We start from the raw sequence: 22,565 nt of genomic DNA, 5'->3' as shown, positions 1-22,565 counted from the left end.
ATATAACAATATCATAAAATTAAATTTGCTCAACACTTGTTTCTTATAATGACATTAAAATAGTTTTGAAACAGTAACATGTTCTGTGAGAGCCAATTGCAAGGCTCCGTGTTGAAGGCCGTACATTGATCTATTATGGTTTACTTTTTTTTTTAAATTGTTATTTGGATGGAGAGTTGTCTCATTGGCACTCACACCACATTTCTACAGACATAGACTTTTCAACCTGAAAAAGGTAAACAAATGTATTGAAATGTTCAGATGCATCAGGTCAATTTTCTTTAATGCAGCTATTAATATATAACAGTATTTATAACTTATTTATCAGCTTATTACAATAATGAAATTTTTAGGTCTGATTCACTCTCTAAGTTCTCTCTTTTTTTGTGGGGTCTTCGATGTATAGGGGTCCAAGTAGCTCTAGCCTATCAACTCAGGAATTACAAGTTTCTTGCCTAGTGTCTGTTGTTCTCCCCGGGTACCCTGGCTTCCTCTAACAATATTAACTATCCGCAACACTATAGCCTATATCAACAAACTTGAGCTATGATGAGTTTGGTTGTACTTGTAGAAATTTTATTGATTAAAGCTCTTTAGCTTCGGTAAAAAATTTGAAATAATTCTTTTAGTACATATCATTCTGTAAATATTTTGTAAACATTCCTAACTGTATACCATAATACACCATGGTTTGATTGGTTCATAAAAAATACATGTACTATTACCATGATTACAACATCAGAAGAACCATATATTTATCTTGCTTATGCTGAACTCATAACTGGAGCCTTGCCAAAATCTGTTCATTGCATATTGTTTAGTCTTACAAAGCTTTCAATTAATACATTTCTATCGTTGCATATTGTTTAGTCTTACGAAGCTTTCAATTAACACATTTCTATCACTTTCATTGAGAATATTAAATGGACGAGAATAGTATATAATAGCTTTATCTCCATCTTCCAGTTCCTTATTTGCTGCTAATTTTATATAATGTTGTCTTGACATTTCCAGTACAGTAACAAAAACCTGAAAATAAAACCACAAATTTTAGATACATACTAGACATCATTGAGATGGGAGCCATCTCTGTGGGCACCGCTGTAAATAACAGGTTACTTTAATTTGACTATTAATGATGTCAGTGGTGGAATCTCTTAGAGCAGGTTACATGTGCTATTAAACACTAAATTGACTATAAAGGGCAATAACTCCTGAAGGGGTCAGTTGACAATTTTTGCCATGTTGACGTATTTGTAGATCTTACTTTGCTGAACATTATTGCCGTTTATTCGTCTGAAAATTTCAGGGCAGATAGATCTTAACATGATTAACATTTTTTCACTGTCAAATTTTCTCTAAATGCTTTAGTTTTAGAGATATAAGCCAAAAACGCCATTTTACCCCTATGTTCTATGTTAAGCCATGTCGGCCATGTTGATTGGCAGGCAAGGTCATCTGACATCTTTTTTAAACTATAAACCCTAATGATGATTGTGGCCAAGTTTGGTTAAAGGAGTCTTCAGGTCCTGGACCAGTAAGGAACGATTTTGGCCTCAAATTCCAGGTTCATCTGACGAAAGATTTTGACCATTTTTTAAACACTTAAGTGTCTATTTCATTTAAATCAATTAGTGTATGTCAAAAATTTGAACTGATTTAGTCATTGAAATCCATCCGATTCAAGCTCAAATATAACATAATTCTACCAAATATGCCGAAAAATGTCACTTTTCAGATGGTTTTTGTCAAAAATGAAAGTGGCCGCATCCGTGTTTATCCTCAACTCTTATATATGTTATGTATTATCCGATGATAATATACAACTGACATTTCAATATTAAGGATGAACACGAATGTGGCCACTTTCGTGTTACACGAAAACCGTCTAAAATTTAACTAAAATGCTAGAATTGTGAAGATTTCAGTACTTTATCATGACTTTATGGTGCTACTGCCCGATATATGTGCATTGTATTGTCATAAACAGCCCATATTTATGTAGCAGAAGCATTCTACTGTCCAATAAATAACTAAAAGTTTATATTTTAACAATTTTGTAAAACTGCTATATTTTGGGGCCAAAAAGGGGTCTTACTGGACCTACTCCTTTGTCTCAGTAGGTAGTTTCAAAAGAGAAGATTTTTGTATAAAATAACAAAAATTTACGAAAAATTGTTAAAAATTGACTATAATGGGCAATAACTCCTTAAGGGGTCAATTGACTATTTTGATCATGTTGACATATTTGTAGATCTTACTTTGCAGAACATCATTGCAGTTTACAGTTTATCTCTATCTTTCATAATATTCAAGATAACCAAAAACTTCAAATTTCCTCAAAATTATCAAATCAGGGGCAGCAACGGTTGTCTGATTCGTATGAAAATATCAGGGCATGTAAATCATGACCTGATGAACATTTTTACCCCATGACAGATTTGCTGTAAGCATGGTAAGTGTTTTAGTTTCAGAGACATAAGCCAAGAAAATTCTTTGATGAGTGCAGCCTGATACGACCCTGAACAGTTGGGTATCTTTAGACACAATATTCAAGCTAGATACTGTCTGTGTGGTCAATTTTTTGACAAAACATGTTTCTGACACGAAACAAATCTATTGGGCAATACTATGCAATTAAAGATTTCTTCTTGAAACTTTTCGAAAATTTAAAGAAAAAAATTAAACCGCTCAAAAAATTAGAACCCCAAAACTTTTTGACCCCCCCCCCCCCCAGTTTGTAATATGGAACCTTGTAGTACAATTTCAGAGATCTATACACTTAAACAAAAATTATTTTCTGGTCACTAGAAACATTCATGTTTATGGTTCTTATGGCTCCTTATTCCTTCATGAATGGGACAATAAGCCCCAAACTCAAACTCAGTCTTCCTTTTGTGATATGAAACTTAGTGGTACAATGTCAGAGAGATCCATACACTTACACACACGCTATTGTTCAGAAACTATACAAATGCTTGTTTTTTGGCCCCTTTTAGGCTCTTTAAAATTCCTTAACTGTTGACACCATGGACCCAAAATGAATCAAAACCTTTAACTTGTGGTATTCAACATTGTGGTACAATTTCAGCAATTGAAATACATAAACACAAGTTATTATCCGTTAATTAGAAAAATGCTGTTTTGGGGCACTTTTTGGTCCCTAATTCCTAAATTAGGTCAGGTGACCTGAACTGCAAATCAAACAGTTTATTTTCAATGTTTAAATCATATACATATTTTCCCTTTAAAATGAAGTTTTGAATCTGATGCAACTGCAGAGGTTGAGGCTTGAACAGTAGGGCAAGTTTGGACCCACTAATTAAGCCTTATGTGGTCTGAATTTGGATTGATATTAAATTTTTGACATAATATAGGTATTCCCCATTTCCACTCTCAATTTTATTCCAATACAAAACAAATATGGTCAAACATCTCAAACATTTGAAATGGGACATTTAATTTCCTAGTATTGTCTGATAAACAAAATGTAACAACAAAGTTAGTTTCAGCTCTAAAAAAAACACAAACAATCAATTCAGTTAAAATCAAACAAAGTTTAATTTTGGACCCTTTTAAACCTTAATATATGGATTACTTTGAAAACAGGGCCCAAAATGAAAAATCTGAACGCACAAAAAGATTCAGCATATTATAGAGCCTAAATAATTTAGTTTTTGATGAAATCAAATAAAATTTGGATTTGGACCCTTTGGGCCCTATAACAAAAATAGTAATACAAGGTTTGACCCCTACATGTATGTTCTAATTTTAGCAAAAGCCGCCAGGTTTGTTGATAGATCAAAACTTCAGATAAAATTTATTAACTAGGTACCCTAAGAAACATTCATTTAAAGTTTAAAGGTATTTTACTAAGTAGTTTCAGAGAAGATTCTTGGAAAAGTTTTTGATGACGACGAACAACTAAAAAGTAAAAACACAAAAATACCGAACTCCGAGGAAAATTCAAAAAGGAAAATCAAAAATCAAAAGGCAAAATCAAAAGTCCAAACACATCAAACGAATGGATAACAACTGTCATATTCCTGACTTGGTACAGGCATTTTCTAATGTAGAAAAGTTACAAATGTATGGCATAAGCTCACCTGGCCAGATTTTCTCTCTTTATAGCAGTTTCCAAAATTGAATCGAAAGTTCCTGTCATTTGGTTGTGGTATTTAAAGTGAAATTTGAGTGCAGAAACAGCAAATTCAGCAACTTTTCCATTTATAAAGGGACATAATTTGAGAACGGTGAAAGAGAGGCAATCCAAATTCAAACTGGCAATCTGTGGTTGGTGGTAATAAGCATTACACATTCATAACATTTGGTTGAGGCAAACTAAAGTTAGAGGATGTAAACCAATATCGAGACGTACGGACTGACATAGACTGACAAGGGTAAGGGTAAACCTTAATTTCCGCTCCATCCTGGGTAGGGGGGGGGGGGGGCAAAAAAATAATAATGAACAAACAGTCAAAAAGGCCATTATTGTCAAATGAGACAATCAAAGACCAGTGGTGAGATATTCATATTATAGTGAAAAAGTGTTGGAATCCTCTCACAAATAGCTGACTTTGATAATCACAAATACAGTTTTGTATTTACTAAAAATTTAGTAGCTCAAGAACCTCACTTTTGTAAAATAGAAATTCATTTAAGACTATGGCAAATTCCATGTGAAGTTGATGGTATATTTATGAGATTATGTTTTAAACTGTTTTCAAGTCTTTGACACATCTATAATTTTATTTGAAATTCACGTGAAATTAATGTGAAATTCATGTGAAAATCACGTGAAATGAGATTCACGTGAAATTCACGTCAGCAAAATTTGGCTGTGTATATGCCATACATTTTGAATTTTCTCCGCATTATGTTGTCTTAAAATATAGAGTGAATATATAAGTCACATTATCTGATTGTCTAATCCTATAAAATTTTGATTCATTATAGTTCCTGACATGTAAAAGTCATGAAAGTATAAAGCTAATGCTGATCAGTACCATTAAGTACCACAAACAAAATGATTGCATATCTGACATGGCGTTTGAGGGTTGCTTAGATACAATCAAGGTAGAGGGGGGATAGGACCTTTATCGGGACTTCGAGGTCGGGTGTTTTTAAGATTGGGATTTCAGGATTGACCCTTTCAGTATCCACGATTTTTTTTCTTCAAATTTTGGAATGTTGGGATTTAAATTATTTAAATTCAGGACCTCAGGATTCCGCGTTTTTTAGCTAGGGATTTCGGGATCAGGACCCCTCTGAACCCCTTCCCCCTGATTAAATAACACAAACAAAATGATTGCTTATCTGACATGGCATTTCAGGGTAGCTGAGATAAAATCGTAGTACTTACCATAGTGCCATTAACAATCATCCCTGACATTTTATATTTATCTGTATCACAGTCCTTTGTTACAAATTTGTTGAGATCTAACAAGAGTTCTCCTGCATGTTGTCCTAAAACTGCATTATTCAGTAACAGTTCTATTTTGGGTGCATCTTCACTAGAATCTGAACTGTTTGATGACCTCATTGAAGAAAATGAACTAGTGCTTGTGCATGCTTCTCCATCAGAATCAGATGAATCCAAATCTATTTGATGTCTTCTTTTCTTTACCTGTCCAGATTATAAAAAAAACCACTAAATTTTAGTGGTATCAGGACCAAGAGCTTTAATTTAGAGACATTTAAGGTCAAGGTACAGAATATAGTATAAGAAAAACAGACCAAAACACAAAAAAATAACATTGACCAAAGAACCATGAAAATGAGGTCAAGGACAAACAACACCTGCCAGTCAGACATGTACACCTTAGAATTATTCCATACACCAAATAAAGTTGACATATGTCTTATAGTATTAGAAAAATAGACCAAAACACAAAAACCTAACATTGACCAATGAAGAATGAAAATGAGGTCAAGGTCAGATGAAACCTGCCAGACAGACATGTACACCTTACAATCATTCCATTTACCACATATAGCTGACCTACTGCTTATAGTATCCGAGAAACAGACCTAATCACGTAACTTTAACCTTCATCACTGTAGATCCATGAATTGAGGCTGAGGTCAGGTGAACCCTGTCTGATGGACATGTAGACGTTGCAAGGAACCCATAAACCAAACATAGTTATCCTATTACTCATAATAAGTGAAAAATTTACATAACAAAATTATTTTTTCAAGCAGTCACTGAACCATGAAAATGAGGTCAAGGACATTGGACATGACTGACGGAAACTTTATAACATAAGGTATCTGCAGCATACAAAGCATGAAGCATCTAGGTTTTCTATCTTCTGAAATATAAATCTTTATACAAATAGTTTACGCCGCCACCACCGCCACCTGAAAGTTATACCTATGTCTCATTTTCTGCGCAGACGAGACAACAACACTACATCAATTATAAAAGAAATTAATATCTAAAATATAACATCTTTTTTATTTATAATATCAAAAGTTAATGTTGTCTCAACATCTCCTCATTCTGTGTTGCATGTTTGGGTTTTGTTATTAGGTTATTTAAGACAAAATTGTAAAACACGAATATTACAGATAACATAAGGCACAGGATTGTTTGGTGCAGAGTATCCTGTATAAATCAGCCAGCTAAAAAGTCGACTAAAAGATAGCATGAAAGAACCTAATGATAAATCTAGACTAATTTTCTGCAATTTTTCTTTCTTACTCAGGTTTTCTTTGAGTCTACATTTTTTAATATTGTTGATGGTCATCAGTGGGGGAGGGGTGCAGATCCTGAAATCCGGGGCTTAAAAACATGAAATCCTGAGATCCCGCTTTTCAGGAAATTTAAATCCAGACATCCTGAAATTCGAAAAAAGAATTTCGGTATCCAGAAAGGGTCAATCCTGAAATCCTGAGCTTAAATATACCTGATCCCGAAGTACCAATATAGGGTCCTTCTCCCTTAATCAGTTACAAAAGCTCACCAGACTAACTGATTCAGTGATACATGTACCTTCGGGTTGAATAATTCCAGTCAATTATACAATCTATCTACGTTACATATAAAGTTGCTATAGATGTTGTCAGGAAACCTTAATGTAAATTGAGAAAAACACAGAGATTACCTGTACAACGGACACAACTCTGTTACGATCTATTGAAGATTTTGTAAATACTCCATGTTTAAATAAACGAATATTTGGTTGGGAAATAACATTATCTAGATCTCCTAAATTTTTCCATGTTGACTGATCTGATTTGGAAAAGCCTAATCTGAAATAAATTAAACATTGATTTCATTTCTATCATACAAAACAAAAAAATGACAGAATACTAAAAACTTAACACAATCCCCTGTCATACATTTGTCATATTTTTGAACTTGTCCATGACATTTCTGACATAAACCTTTGAAATGAGTTTAATAAAAATCTGGCAAGAAATGTACACATGAGAGCACATACAATGTAATTTCCATATGATTATTTCCAAGGGACATAACTCTTTTTAAAAATAATTGAACGGCACTAATCCTCATAACTGTTCGAGACATTACTTATATAAAGTAAATCCTCTCATATTAATTTGATAATAGTCAGGCAAGAATTGTACATTCACATGTGAGAGGGCTTATTACAAGACCATAAAGATAGATGCCCGGTATTTCTTTTTCCCCCGCAACGCATTGCACGGGGAACAATGATACTTCATAGTTGCTGCACAACTGAGAGTGCTAATGAAAAAATTTAGGAAGTTACGAAAAATATTCAAATTTTCTACAAATTTTCTTGTTATATGACTTTTTTGATTGACATGATTGAGTTAAACATGTGTTAAGCCTTCCAATTGATATTTTAACATGTGTTTTTCTTTGTTGTAATGTTATACTATTGATTTTGAAAAAGGGAGAAGGTTTAGTACCATCAAAATGTTTAATCCCGCTGCAAATGTTTGCATCTGTCCAAAGTCATGAATCTGATGTCGTTTGTTTATGTTATTTAAACATGTTTCTTGTTTCTCGTTTTTTTTATATATATATGAGACCTTTGACTTTCCTGTTTGAATGGTTTTACACTAAAAATTTTGGGGCCCTTTTATAGCTTAAAGTTCTATGTGAGCAAATGCTTCGTGTTGAAGGCCGTACCTTGACTTATAATGGTTTACTTTTATAAATTATTATTTGGATGGAGAGTTGTCTCATTGGCACTCGTACCACATCTTCCTTTATCTATTATATGAATTTATGAGTACCAATATATGCATGTTTAATCATTGAACATATATAGGAATTAAGCTGTTAGACAATCAGTTGGTTCACTTTTTTTGACTGTAAAAATTGAAATGAATGACTTTTATTAGAAGTTAAGGGTACCTTTTTAGCAGGTGAATGTATAAATAAACATCAGTGGCGGATCCAGGGTTGGCCCCCCTCTTTTTGTTGGCCGATCAATGCATTTGAGTGGGGACATATAGTTGGAACCTGTCCTGGGTTGTGAACCCCCTCTTTTGAAATGGCTGGATCTGCCCATGAGCATTCACACAGATTGACCGATGGATGAAAATGGGTACAGCAGGGCCAGCCCCTTTAAATAAAACAAATGTACAAAAAACTTACTTGGCATTTAAACAACACAAATCTGCAAATGTACGAAACAGTGTTGTATAATGTCCTCCATCATAAGCATCCGAAATATTTCTACAAACTTGTAAAGCATCCAGAAGGTCAGTGATAGAGCAAATGAATTTATAGACTCTACCACGGATGTGTCTGAAAATATAAGTCAAAGCACTGTAAGCACTGTAGGCAGTTAACCAAAAACCAAGGCAAACATAATTATAGACACTACCACTGTCCACGGATGTGTATCTGAAAATATAAAAAATGCCACTACATACGTGTATATATATATAGAGCAGTGGCAGGTTCAGGGGGGCTGCCCCCCCTTTTTTTTGGCCAATCAATACAATTGAATGGGGACATATGGTTGGGACCTCCTCCATGGCCTAACAGAGCAATGAAATGACATTAAATTCATATCACTTTTAATATTTTTTTACACTTTTGCTATAAAATGATGATATATGTGTTTAACTGTGTTCAGTTTATACAAAATATATTAATCTTGATGCATCTGTGGACTCATCAGTTTTGAAAATGGTGAGTCCAGACAGATTTTGATGAGTACAGGACTCATGGACTCGCCTTATTGAGAACCCTGGCATTAACCATGTTAACTGGCATGACATTGCATGAAATCAACTCATTTTCAGGAAGGACAAATCAGAATAATGTTGAAAATAAAAAGGGAGTCTTCTTCCACCAAATCATTAATTAAATATTCCAAACAAGTGTCATCAAATTTGAAATTGATAAAAACAGTCTCTTTTGGAGGTCAAGCTGTGTTGCACATGTGCTTAACACTAATTGACTTATTGAAGTCATAAATTGTCTAATATAATTATACAATGTATTAAAGGGAGACAAATCTTTGAATCTACAAAGGAGTATCTACAAATTCAGATTTATCGACCAATATCAAGATAAATTATAGCTAATACATTGACTAGCTAGGATATAAACCATTTCGTTGAAAATTTTACGTTTCTGCGTTTCATTATGATGTCACAAGTTGTACTCATGTTGATTTTTCACGAAAAAAAATCAATGAAAATTGGTAAATTTCCATAGATAATTGGACAGGAAACATAGAGCGCATACGTCGACAACAAAGATCTTTTAAAATAATGTTTGTGAAGACATTTCACATGTCTTATTTGAATCTTAAGCTTGTTGATGCCTGCGCTCTATGTTTCCTGGTCATTTATTTGGTTGAAATGTAGCTGATTTTGTCAAATTTCACCAAAATCCCTTATTTAGACCCGTTTTGGATGTAAAAATTAACGTGTTTAGAATTAAACTTTGACAAAAACAGTTCTGTTTAACTTTCTAACATGTCTTGAGGGCAACTTAAAACATTAATTGTCTTGTAACTATGAACTTTATAATTGGGGCCAAATATGACCCTTACCAAACTTACTCCTTTAGACCACTATGAGTCAAAACCAAATTTAGACTTATTCAAGTCTAAGCTCTGACTGATATGTGTGTTATTTTTTAAGTTCCATATCTTCCAGTAATTCAAGTTCAGTGCCAAGGTTGTCTGTGTCATTTTGGTCTCTTGTGGACAGTTGTCTTATTGGCAATCATACCACATCTTCTTTTTTTATAGTCATGCTAGGGTATAAATAAAACAAATTTTGTCATACTCTTCCTTTTCATTATCCAGATTTTCCAAAATTTCTTTCAATTTTGAGTCAACAATTAGCCTGTCCCGAGGTACATTTGCAATATACACCTCCGACAGTTCCCCATCTCCAACATCAATGTGAAGATATTTTTTTATAGTTTCAATGTATTCTTTCTGCTCTTTTGATAGGTTACCAACAAATCCAATTCTGCTCATTATATCCGAAGGGCTCCCACAAAAATTGTCATTGTAATATATTTTAAAAACATCTTCAACAGTCCGTCTCTCCCATTTCGATACACACTTATAAGAAAATGGAACCTGTGAGCTATATGGTCGTTGTTTAAAAAATACTGATTTCTGTACAAATTCTCTTTCGTAGATGTTAGTCAATGCTGGCTTTGTAAAGTCACGAGAAAGATCTGGGAGAGAAGATGTTCTCGGAGGTCCAGCCATGTTGACATTTGACAGGGGAATGTTATAAGTAAGGGGAGGGAAACCAATGCTTATATGATGGAAAGATATTATCTTCTTCTTCTTTCTGTAACTTCCTCCTGTGGTTAGGAGCACATCAATTACTTGATTATTCACAATGCCAATGGGTTTATATTACACGGTCGAATATAGATAAAATTACTTTGTTATTTTACAGTCTAAAACGTAATTGCATATTTCGAAAGACGATGGGCTTTTATTACACGGACGATATCAGTAAAATCATTCACTTTGTTACTTCGTTAAAAATTGTCTTAAATATAAAATGTCACTGGTTTACTTTATTGCAATAGTAAAACCGTGATCTGCATCTATTAAATATCTGCATGTCTCTATATTCAAAACATCGGCTACCATGCATACAGCAATAGACCACTTTCGAGTTCATCCGTCACCGGCAAAAACTCGTCAATTATGCACGCCTTTATGACGTCATTTACCAGATAGAGGGGCTCGCCTGTATCCCTGCACTATTTACGTTCATCAAGCGTCTTAGTGATCGTCTTTGTGCAGGATAAACTAGAAATAATGGTTGCTCTGTAGGTACTTACTGACAATTCCCTAATGACAGCAGTGTTGATTGTCAATTTTGAGAATTCAATATGCCGAATAATTCGTACAATATAGAATTATAGTTTTCCAACCACTCGCTCAACATTGGAAGGAAGTGACGACGCCCCTAAACGCACAAATGACGGTGATAAAGGCGCGTATAATTGACGAGTTTTTTCCGGTGACGGATGAACTCGAAAGTGGTCTATTGTCTGTATATGTTCATTTCCATACATCAACGTATTCATATATAAGTACATCTATAGATATGTGACTGTCATACAAGTGAGAGGTTAAGCTAGCTATGCAACAGCTTTAAGACAACATATTCTACATAAGATGTGTTTGAGATTTCGATTTTGTCATTTGATTAGAGACTTTCCGTTTTGAATTTTTCTCGGAGTTCGGTATATTTTATTTTTTCTTTATACTACCTACAATAGCACTCTTAGTGCTGATTTTTTTTTATAATCCACACTGAGCACACTGTTTTATGTTTTTGTTAATTACATCATGTCAATCAAATTTCATAAACAGTACTATTTTCATTTCACGCCCACCGAACGAGATAATCCAAAGTCAGTCTACTTTATTGTGTAATGCAGATGTGTTGTCATAGAGAAAAAAATCAATATTTAGTGTCTGTGGGTGTAAAATGAAGTTATGTTTACTTCTTTGTGAGATAGATCTTTAAATAGATTCAAACTTGTCAACTATACATATTGAAAAAGTACTAATAGCTTGTAATTTACTTAAAAGACGACTTAACAATCCATTGGACTAGATTTTAAGATTACTTTCAGTATTGACTATCACACTAAATTGAATCTGAAATATCAGTCCTAATGTTTATATATGCATCTTACAAATAAGCTTGTATTATGAAGCGCATATTTTTTCTGTTTTTTTTCTTTATACTGTTTTTGAATTAAATGATTTTGTAAAATAATAATGCTTACAAAAGTTGTCTAACTGGCAAATTGTCCTGATAATTTTATACAATAAAACAATAGTAAAAAGATTCCCGTATTCAAATAACTAAATCAAAAGATAAAACACATCAAACGAACGGTTAAAACTGTCGTATTCCTGACTTGCACGCACTTGATAAAAAATATGAAAGATACAAAAAACAATATACCATGTTTTTTTAAATTTAAGTTCCAAATGAGGTATAAAAAGGAAATTCATATACGTGTTATACCTTTACCCATTACTGGATTCCGAAGATTTCAGAAAAGAAATGATGTCGGAGGGGTACATTTAAAGAAAACAGATATCTGGCATTCAACAATTTGAAAATGCGCAATAATTACAACTTTCAGTCATAAGTTGCCTCTTTGATACGCATGAATGTTGGTCTAATGTGTATTCTTACTTGTTTCAATCCCATATATATATACAACTTTTTTTTCCATAAAAAAGTAAATAACTTTTTTTTATAGCTCGTTCTTATGTGTTACTGCTACACTACTGTCCCAGGTTAGAGGGGGTTGGTCCCGCTAACATGGATAACCTCGCCACATTCTGTATGTATGTGCCTTTTTAAAGTCAGGAGCCTGCCAGTACTTCTGTGGTTGTCGTGTGTTGCTAGGGGGCCTTGGTGGCCAAGTGGTCTATAAGTAATTTTACTACTGTAATCACTAACCTGTCAAAACTGAGGTTGTGAGTTTGATTCCCGCCCGCGCGGATCCAATGTTAATTGACTAGGATTAACATTTTTCCTATATCAGCTCGGTAGTTTTCTCTGAGTCCTTCAACTTCCGCCACCCATAAACAAGTTGCACTAAAAATGTCGTTAAAACACAAACAAAAAATCCATCAATAGTGTGTTATTGTGTTACATATTTTTTTTGTTCATTTTTTGTACATAAATTATACCGTTAGTTTTCTCGTCTGCATTGTTTAACATTTGTGATTTCGCGGCTTTTTATAGCTAACTTTGAGGTATGGGATTTGCCCATCGTAACGTACAAGACTCATTGATAGCCTTTGGCTTATTCAGATCATAAGCCTGGTTTTTGTGTCTTTGACACATTCCTAGTTTTCATTCTCAATTTTATCATAAAGAAGAGAGATAAAAAGACAAATAACAGTAAAGAAGACACAACCTAGAAAACTTAAGACTGATCAACATGGACCACTCTAAAACCATGCGTGGTCTCAGGTGCTCCGGTAGTGCCGTTTAAACCTTTTATCAGCCCATCAACCATGTCTACTACCTTTAGCAAATACTCTCTTAAATATATTTTTAAGGCACTGCTATCCCTTGTCTGTATTTACTATCATTATGAACAGTAATGTCTTATAATATAAAGGTGAGACATCAATATATTATAGTGTTTATAAGAGATGCATTGCAACTTTGTTAAAGGCAAATTTTCGATGTTAATCTGATCCAAATTCGACAAAGACATTCAATGGATTATATATGATATAGATGTATAAACCGTATAATACTACAAGTAACAAATAGTAACAATGACCATGCTCTAAAATTTGAATCACCGTGTTTTTATTCTACATCTTGCATTGAAAGGACATCGGGCAAACATAGGCAGTTCCATGATAATTAACATTTTAATGAATATTTAAGAAGACTTCAAGACTGAAAGACGCCTCCGGGTGCGGGAATTTCTCGCTACATTGAAGACCTGTTGGTGACCTTCTGCTGTTGTTTTTTTATTTGGTCGGGTTGTTGTCTCTTTGACACATTCCCCATTTCCATTCTCAATTTTATTCAAGGTTTCAAAGAAAAACAAATAGTTGGTTCTCATTCGTAGTTTTCAAATAAAATAGAAATTAAAAACAGTTACATGGTTCTATTTAGCCTAAAAAAAACGGTGTCATACAAACAATGTTAAAGTAACATGACATAACCTACATGATTACTAATTAATACAAACAACGTTGTAACGAGTTATTAATTTGTTATAACTAAGTAATAAGTTATAAAACGACTACAGCAAAGTCGCGAAAAAGGCTTAGAATTAACCTACAGCCTGACACTAACCGGGGTCCGAAGCGTCATCATGTAGCACATCACATAATTTGTTTATCGTTAACGTTTATCCCAAATCTCATATAATTCAAAAACAAAACTTACATTTCTAGAATATAAATACAAACGCACCTTTTGACCAATTATCATGTAAACATGAAAGTACCCAAAATTATTTAGCACTTTGGTTGCTTTAAAAAGAATTATGACCTCAATGTCAATGCCGTGTACAATAATATATTTATTATTTTTCAAACAAGAAATGAAAGGATAATGATAAAACATTTCAGCTGATTTTAACCATTCAATGTTTTGTAAATGAATAAGTCGATACAATTAGTGGCGCGGTACATTTCCATGGCGATTAGGAAGATTTTGTCTATTTGTTATAATCGTCACACAGTTGGCTGGAACAGGACCAACTATAAGCACTTCTTTTCTTTCATTGGCAAAAGTGTCGAAATTCGAAATAGTTACCGGATTTTCTTCGTTTTGTTCTGCATTTAACTGCAGTCTAACGTTTGGATCATATACATGTAGTACATTCAATTGATCTGTATCAATGCTTACAATATGTCCATTTAAGAATTTATTTCTCTGTGAGAATCTTAATGCGTCATTATAATTTAGACAAGCCGAGATATATTTTGAATCCCGTCTATTATTACTACTTCCCCAGGCAACATGATACGCAGCTGTAACCGTCGACCGCTCCGCCATATAATAGTCTTTAGCAAATAATCCATCCTCAGGTTTATCATCTTGTGCAAGAAGTCTGTAAACTCTTCCATCATGAGGTGCAACATTTGACGCCATTGCTGTATAGTGTTGAATGTCTCACTATTATCAAATATTTGAAATGTTACTTTATATGCACTTTAGCGTTTCTTTACGTGAAATTTTTCCTGCAAGCAAATGTTTTTCTCATTTAGATAGTAATCATTCTAAAGTTTACAATAATATGAAAAAAATATTCATGTAAGATAGATTTAAATCATAATTTAATAAAGATACCAGGATTAAATTTTGTATTTACGCCAGACGCGCGTTTCGTCTACAAAAGACTCATCAGTGACGCTCGAATCCAAAAAAGTTAAAAAGACCAAAAACTAAACTATATAGGACAGAGTTAAAGAGCATAGATGACCAAAATTCCTACAAGTCTGAACTATACAGATGTTTAATGCAAAGATCGGTAAAGATTGGACAAAATATGTATACATTCTTTCGACATTTGGTTTCCTATTATTAACCTGAATATAAGTGTTTTGATTCCTATGAAATTGTGAAATATAGTTCCATACCTTAAAAAAAGTTTTAAATTAAAATTCGGGGTTATGACCTAATAGTTCGTGTATTTTAAAAGGGTTAAAACAAATGACTTTGTGGTTTCTGAACAATGAGTGTTATCCATCGATCTCTAAGCAATTACACCAAACGAAGGTTGGTATTAGTCTTGAGCGTTATCGTTCTAATTGTTTAGTAAATATTGTCCAAAAGGAGGACAACACTTTTCCAATACTTTGTATACATAACTTATTTCTCGATCAAATTCGAAGAGGTCTTATTCAAAGTCTTGAATACTTAGTGTTCTTTAATATTCTGAATTTAATCATGTTTTTAGATTCTGGACTTTTAGCTCTGTACTTATATTTGTCCACATGGAGGTGCAAAGGCTAAAGCATGTTTGATTTCATAAAGAAATTGAATACTATGAGTTCCTTATTATGCCGATTCAGACCGTGTACTTCAATTTTTAATTTTGAGCCCTATTTTTAAATTAAAACGTTTACATTTATTTTAAGCAAACAAAGAAAAACACACTTACTGTTTCAGTGGCACACAATAAAATAATTCACCTAGCAAAAGAACAGATAAGAGCGTTGTTTTCGGAGTGCACATACTTAAATTTTAACATTTTGAAATTAATACGCATAAAATCTATATGCATAACTAGTTGTTTTTATTACGTGTGTTATAACCTATTGTTGTTTTTTCGATACGGCTTGTTCAATCCACAACTTTTGTTTAACGTATATTTCAATATAGATATAACGGTCTGTAAGGCCTTTTAAATGAAAAAGAAAGTATCAAAACGCAATAGTTAGCATTGATAACATCGAAATATATGTGTTACCCAAAAGGTGAAGTTCGTATTTCATACCGTGACAAGTTACTAAGGAAAACCATAGGTCTATTACCGATAAAATCAAACATTCAATCACGAAACCAAGCGAATAATATCATGTTTACATTATTTGTAATGGATAGTATTTGCTTTTAATAATCAAACAATTGTGTCGCTTTGGTCGTTACAAATAGGTAAAATATATCGTTATCATTGAGATACTAACAAGTAAATTTATAAGGGCTTATTTTTTAAAACGTTACTGTTTTGTGTCTTTTTATCATTTTTTATTGATATATGTAGAGTCATGATCGCGTCGTTGTTCGTTATTTAAAATTATGTGGAGCAAGATCTACTAACCCTTACGTAGCGCCTGAGACCATCCCACTTTTCGGTAGGATTCGTGTTGCTAAGTCTATAGTTTTATATGCTTTGGCTTGTGTGCCATTATTTGATGTTTTTTTAGACATGATGTTGTCATTTTATTTTCGATCAACGAGCTACAATGTCCCTCTTGTATCTTTTGCCCATCATTCGGTTCATAAATAGGATGAGAGTGAAATTGAAAAGAGTAAAAGAGAGAAATAGAAAATCTTTTTGTGACCAATTCAAGTTGTCTTAGATTAATGTTGTACTCAGATTAAATTCTTGTGTAAATCGCATATTTATCTCTGTATCTGTCAAATTTTCCTCAAAAGCAAACGAAATCATTTTACTCCTATGATGCATATAAATTCATCATAGATTTCAGGATTGAAATTTTGTGTTTGCTCCAGATTCGCGGTTTATCTACAAAGGATTCTTCAGTGATGCTAATAAAAAGTTAAAACGGCCAAAAAAAGTACAAAGTTGAAGAGCATAGGATTAACAATTCATTTTGACCATAGATGCTATTTTTCTTGATGCGCACGGCAATACAATAAAAATGTATACTAGATACTCTAAAACTCATTTAACCGAAGTTTAGCTTAAATGATTCAGCGGTTTTAAAGGAGAAGATGTTTTGAAGTAGGCAAACTAGATGAACACATTATGACAAATTGACCCTAAAGGGCAATAACTCATTAAGCGTATAACAAAATTTACGATAAAAGAGATGATTTCAGCTTTCCAATTGTGAACTTTCCATTTCTAAGTAGCAACATTCCGGCAGCACCTGCATACGGTGTATTTATCTCAAAATTGATACGATATTCCCATGCTTGTTTTACTTATCATGAGTTTTTTTATAGAGGGTTCTGTTCACAAGGAAGCTATAAACCAAAGAGTTCCAAATGGTGAAGTTGAAATCATCTTTTCGTAATTTTTATGGACGCCATCACGAGTTGGTTGACCGCTATGGAATAACCGTTCCACAGATGATATCGGATAATTTTTATGTTCCTTACGTCGTAACTAAAATCTTCTTCCCCTTCATGAATGTGACCTACTGAATTAGACTATTTACCGGGTTTCTAATAACATGAGCAACACGATGAGTGCCACATGTGGAGCAGGATCTGCCTACCTTTCCGGAACACATGAGATTACCCCAAGTTTTTGGTGAGGTTCGTGTTGCTTAGTCTTTAGTTTTCTATGTTGTGTCTTGTGTACTTTTATTTGTCTGTTTGTCTTTTTTACATTTTTAGCAATGGTGTGGTCAGTTGTTTTCGATTTATGAGTTTGACTGTCCCTCTGGTATATTTCGTCCCTCTTTTAACGGGTCAATTGAGAATTTTTTTCTTAGAAACTTACTTGTAGATCTTTCTTTGCTGTTGACAGTTAATCTTTATCTTCAATACTATACAAGACAACCAATAAGTGCAAAATTTCTTAAACGTTACCAATTTACTGGCAGCAATTTAACAATTGGGTTTTCCGTTGTTGAGATATACATGTAAGCCAAAAACTGAATTTGACCCAAAAGGTAAATGTTTAGCCATTACGGCCAAGTTCGATAATGGACAAACACTTTTTGATTGATAGTTTCAAACGAGAAGATTCTTAAAATAGTTTACGACGAAGACGACAAACGACAAACGACGATTACAATTACAGAAGACTGACGACAACGGATGCCAAGTGATGGCATAACATTACATGGTCCATTCGTGCTCCAATGAGCTAAACATGGAGGTGAAAGACAGTTAACTAAAAGTGGAAAATAAACTGACAACAAAAGAACAGCTTATAAACATACCACAGAAAACTAAGCAGCTTTGAAAGAGCAACACGGTTTTCGTTTCGTCCCCGAGGGTATCACCAGCCCAGTAGTCAACACTTCGGTGTTGACATGAATATCAATAATGTGGTCATTTTGATAAATTTCCTGTTTACAAAACTTTTAATTTTTCGAAAAACTAAGGCTTTTCTTATCCCAGGCATATATTTTCTTAGCCGTATTTGGCACAACTTTTTGGAATTTTATATCCTCAATGCTCTTCAACTTTGTACTAGTTTGGCTTTATAAATATTTTGATATGAGCGTCACTGATGAGTCTTAATAGAGAATTTTATGTTTTAAACGAAACTTACGTACTTTAACGCAAGAAACCTAGGCTTACAATTATACGGACTTATAAGACATAATATAAATTGTGGTTGTCTCCCTTCGCCGGTTTCTGTATTTCAGTCGGATAGTTATAATATTGTTTTAATTCTAAAATAACATTCATGTAACAGGCACGGACCATTTGATTTTCGAGGGGGAGGGGAGGGGGGGAGTGCTAGGAATTTAAAATGAAAATATTTCTGCCCATTAGATAATTTTAAAAAACAAAAGTTCAATGTCAGAGCCCCCCCCCCCCCCCAAAAAAAAAGGTGTAAATGATCGATGACTTCATTAAAAATTAAATACAGAATAACTGTAAATTGTCTCGAAATATCAATGTTATTTGTACAAAGCTTACAAACAGGTAGAAAGCGAGGCTGTTTCTAAGCATTGATATTTCGAGAAAATATAAGGTTATTCTATATTAATGCGTTAAACATAGGCTTTTTCATAACAGTCATATCTATCTGAGAGGGGCCTAGATCAAATTGAAAAATAAATAGGCAGGACCTCCGAATTTATGATGAAATCAATTTTGAAAGAGTGTTTACAAAATCGAAAGGCAGAACCAAAAAATGGCCGCAAAACAAGATTATTGGAGTTAAGAAAAATGTTGGCAAGCTTGGACAAAATAGGCTCAATCGAAATTTCGCCTTAAAAGTTTGTCCATGCACCCCTCCCCTAAAAATAAATTGGTTGCATCCTTATCAAAAACAATAGACATTTATTTAGCTGAACGAAAGTAAAAAGTGTACAAAAAATAGAAAAAAAACCCACATTTACAGAAAAAGAATTTACCACAAACGCTTTTGGTATTTGAATGTCAATATTTTCCATTCCTTTTTATCCGTCTTCTGTCTTCTTGGGATTGTGGGAATTATCGACCTCACTATATCAGAATACAAATAGGTATGCATGGTCGGCATTCTATCGAACTAACAGAAAGGAGTTCAACTATCTGACTATAACTCAAAGGTCGGGTCAATTAAGATAAACGTTCCATCGGTTTAATTTAAGAAGTAAATCGGCTTAGCCATGTTTGTACATAAGTTAACAGAGTAACAGGTCGACAGGTTTACACTAGAAAGGTTGACAAGTTGACCTTAGAAATGTCTTCAAGGTTGACAAGTGGTAAGGTTAGAAGGTTGACAGGTCGACATGTTAAAAAGTCGATAAACTCTATTTACCACAAGACGTACCAGTAATGGAGCAAAAGCATTCCACAGGAATTATTATGAACTGTTTCATGCATTTCATCCTTCAATGTTTGTCTTTTTGTCAATATAGTGAAGTTATAAGCTACTACATACATTAAATTGTGAAATACCCATGCAACAGCAGAAAGAAGAAAGTAGGTTTTAGAAAAGGAACGATTTGCCGTGTAAACTGCCAGTTCCAAGTCCAAATAAAGGAGGAGGGAATTAATTTTTCTTCTAATTGGCGCAATAGTGTGTTTTATATTTGGTGCAAATGATACCATGTAATTTTAAAACAGGTGGCGCAAACGTAGCATTGGAGACAAAATGTTGTGGCGCAAAAGAACGCATTTTTGGCGCAAACAGATCTCTCCCATAAATGCATAGGTCGACAGGTTGACAAGTGTAAAGGTTAAAGGTTAACAGATTTACAACTAGGCATGTTGAAAAGTCAATAAATGCATAGGTCGACTGGTTGACATTTGTAAAGGTTAACAGGCCTAGGTTGACAGGTCGACATGTTGAAAAGTCGATAAATGCATAAGTCGACCATGCAAGATTTTGTTTTTGTTCTTACAAGGTAAAATAGCCAATATTTAAAACCTTTTCAGACAATTTGTCAAATTTCAGTCCTTGCGATAAATTAAGAAAGGACGATTCCTTTTCATTTTTTTTCAATCCAACTCTTGAGTGGTAAGAGGTGAGTGATTTAAACAGACTAAACTGATAGACATTACAGCACGGCCTGTGATTTGAAAATTGAACTGTAAAAACTAAAAATTCTAAACATTTTTTTGTTTCTCAGTTATTTAACATGTTTAAGACTTTTGAATCCGATTTGGCCGTTTCAGTCGGCTTATTGGTAACTAGTGGCAAGTTTTACACTTCGAAAACATTTTTGAGCGTCAAGTTTAATTTAAAATAAACAAATTGAATAACTTTTACAACGCTTGTCTCGTGATTATATGACTCGAAACACAATAACTGGTAGATAAATCGAAAAGACGAGTTATCCTGAACAATAATAATATATTATTTTAAATACATTTTTTTTTAAATTATGAATCAGAAAAGAAAATTAACTTAAAAACCAACTAAAAAAGACAAAGGTCAGGATCATCAATTATGGAATCCTGCGCATCAATTTCGGTAGTTTGCCTACAGACCATGCAAGCTTACCATGTACAACGGATAAAAAGTTACAAATAATTTACTCAGTGGATGTACCAGGGGTCGGGGTCTGTGATTAGATTCTACCTTTTTTTCGAAAATTAAAAAAAAAATACGTGAATATTGCGCTAGAGGAGACACCAATTGTTTATTTTTTTTCTTCTTCTGGAACCCTCTTTTTGAAATTTCTGGATCCGCCCCAGTTACTAATCAATCACTTTAGAACCACGGTTTTACTATATATTCAAGTTTGTTGTAGTCTGGATTTATCTACAATACCCTTCCCTTTTCACGAATGTGACCTACCGAATTAGACTGTTTACTGGATTTGTAATAACATAAGCACCACGACGGGTGCCACATATTGAGCAGGATCTGCGTACCCTTCCCGAGCACCTGAGATCACCCCCAGTTTTGAGTGGGGTCCGTGTTGCTTAGCCTAGTTTTCTATGTTGTGTCTTCTGGACTATTATTTGTCTGTTTGTCTTTTTGTTTAAGACCATTGCATTGTCAGTTTATTTTCAATCTATGAGGTATCTCTGGTATCTTTCGTCCCTCTTTTATCTCGAAGCAGATATAGTCTTATAGCTACCCAAATTGAAACGACATTAATTTTAAAAGTATCAAATATTCTGCTTCTTTCAGCTTTGATTGTCGCTTATGCCTCTAATTTGACTCTATATTTAAGGCAATGCAACAGGGAAAAATATTGAGATTACTATTTCCGAAAACCCTAATTGGCATGGTTCACCTGTTATGGAAATGTATTGTTTTGATTGACAGCTAAGCCAACACAAAATTTCTTGTGACGGTAAATTTTTTAAGTTTATTTGCTAATTGTCGTCAAAGGGTGCAATAATCTAAACATCAAGTCACGCTTCGTTGACATAAATGGTTGAGATATTATAACCCATTCTGCATTATTTGATACCGTATCTCGCTTTGGATAAAATACATGTCGCTTGGTATTTTTTTATGTCGCAACGCCGACCTCTTCTTTTCCCGCAACAACTTTCTTTTTTTCAGAGTAATAACCTTTCATCAGGTTGGCTTCAAATGGTAATAGTAACACAATGCTACCTTCAATCACGCTGTCGGTCCGTCCGTTAGTAAACCCCTGTTGTCACTCACGAATTTGCATCCTTCAAGGGATTCTAAACATGAAAAATTTATCACACGGCGATATGTTTTTTTTCACTTGCCAAAAGGCAGCAACCATTTGATTTTCGGAGGGGGGGGGGGGGTATGTTTTTTTTTCTGG

General features: G+C 33.8%; 1 protein-coding gene across 2 annotated transcripts; it reads right to left on the bottom strand.

Annotated features, from left to right (window-relative positions):
- Nucleotides 1-40: 40 nt before the first annotated feature.
- Nucleotides 41-10,703, bottom strand: LOC134691393 (uncharacterized). Of its 2 annotated transcripts, none has more exons than XM_063551915.1 (5): nt 10,252-10,703; nt 8,600-8,851; nt 7,110-7,257; nt 5,363-5,626; nt 41-1,029 (listed from the first exon to the last, which is right to left on the bottom strand). In XM_063551915.1, exons 1-5 carry the CDS (start codon nt 10,686-10,688, stop codon nt 850-852), a joined length of 1,281 nt encoding a protein of 426 aa, XP_063407985.1. In that variant the 5' UTR covers nt 10,689-10,703; the 3' UTR covers nt 41-849. The 2 variants fall into 2 exon arrangements, with proteins under 2 accessions (XP_063407985.1, XP_063407986.1); XM_063551916.1 differs by having other exon boundaries at nt 45-1,029; nt 8,600-8,752.
- Nucleotides 10,704-22,565: the final 11,862 nt, after the last annotated feature.

The sequence above is a fragment of the Mytilus trossulus genome, chromosome 11 (assembly GCF_036588685.1).
Source record: "Mytilus trossulus isolate FHL-02 chromosome 11, PNRI_Mtr1.1.1.hap1, whole genome shotgun sequence".
Classification (NCBI taxonomy): domain Eukaryota; kingdom Metazoa; phylum Mollusca; class Bivalvia; order Mytilida; family Mytilidae; genus Mytilus; species Mytilus trossulus.
This window is presented reverse-complemented; position numbering and strand designations above follow the sequence as displayed.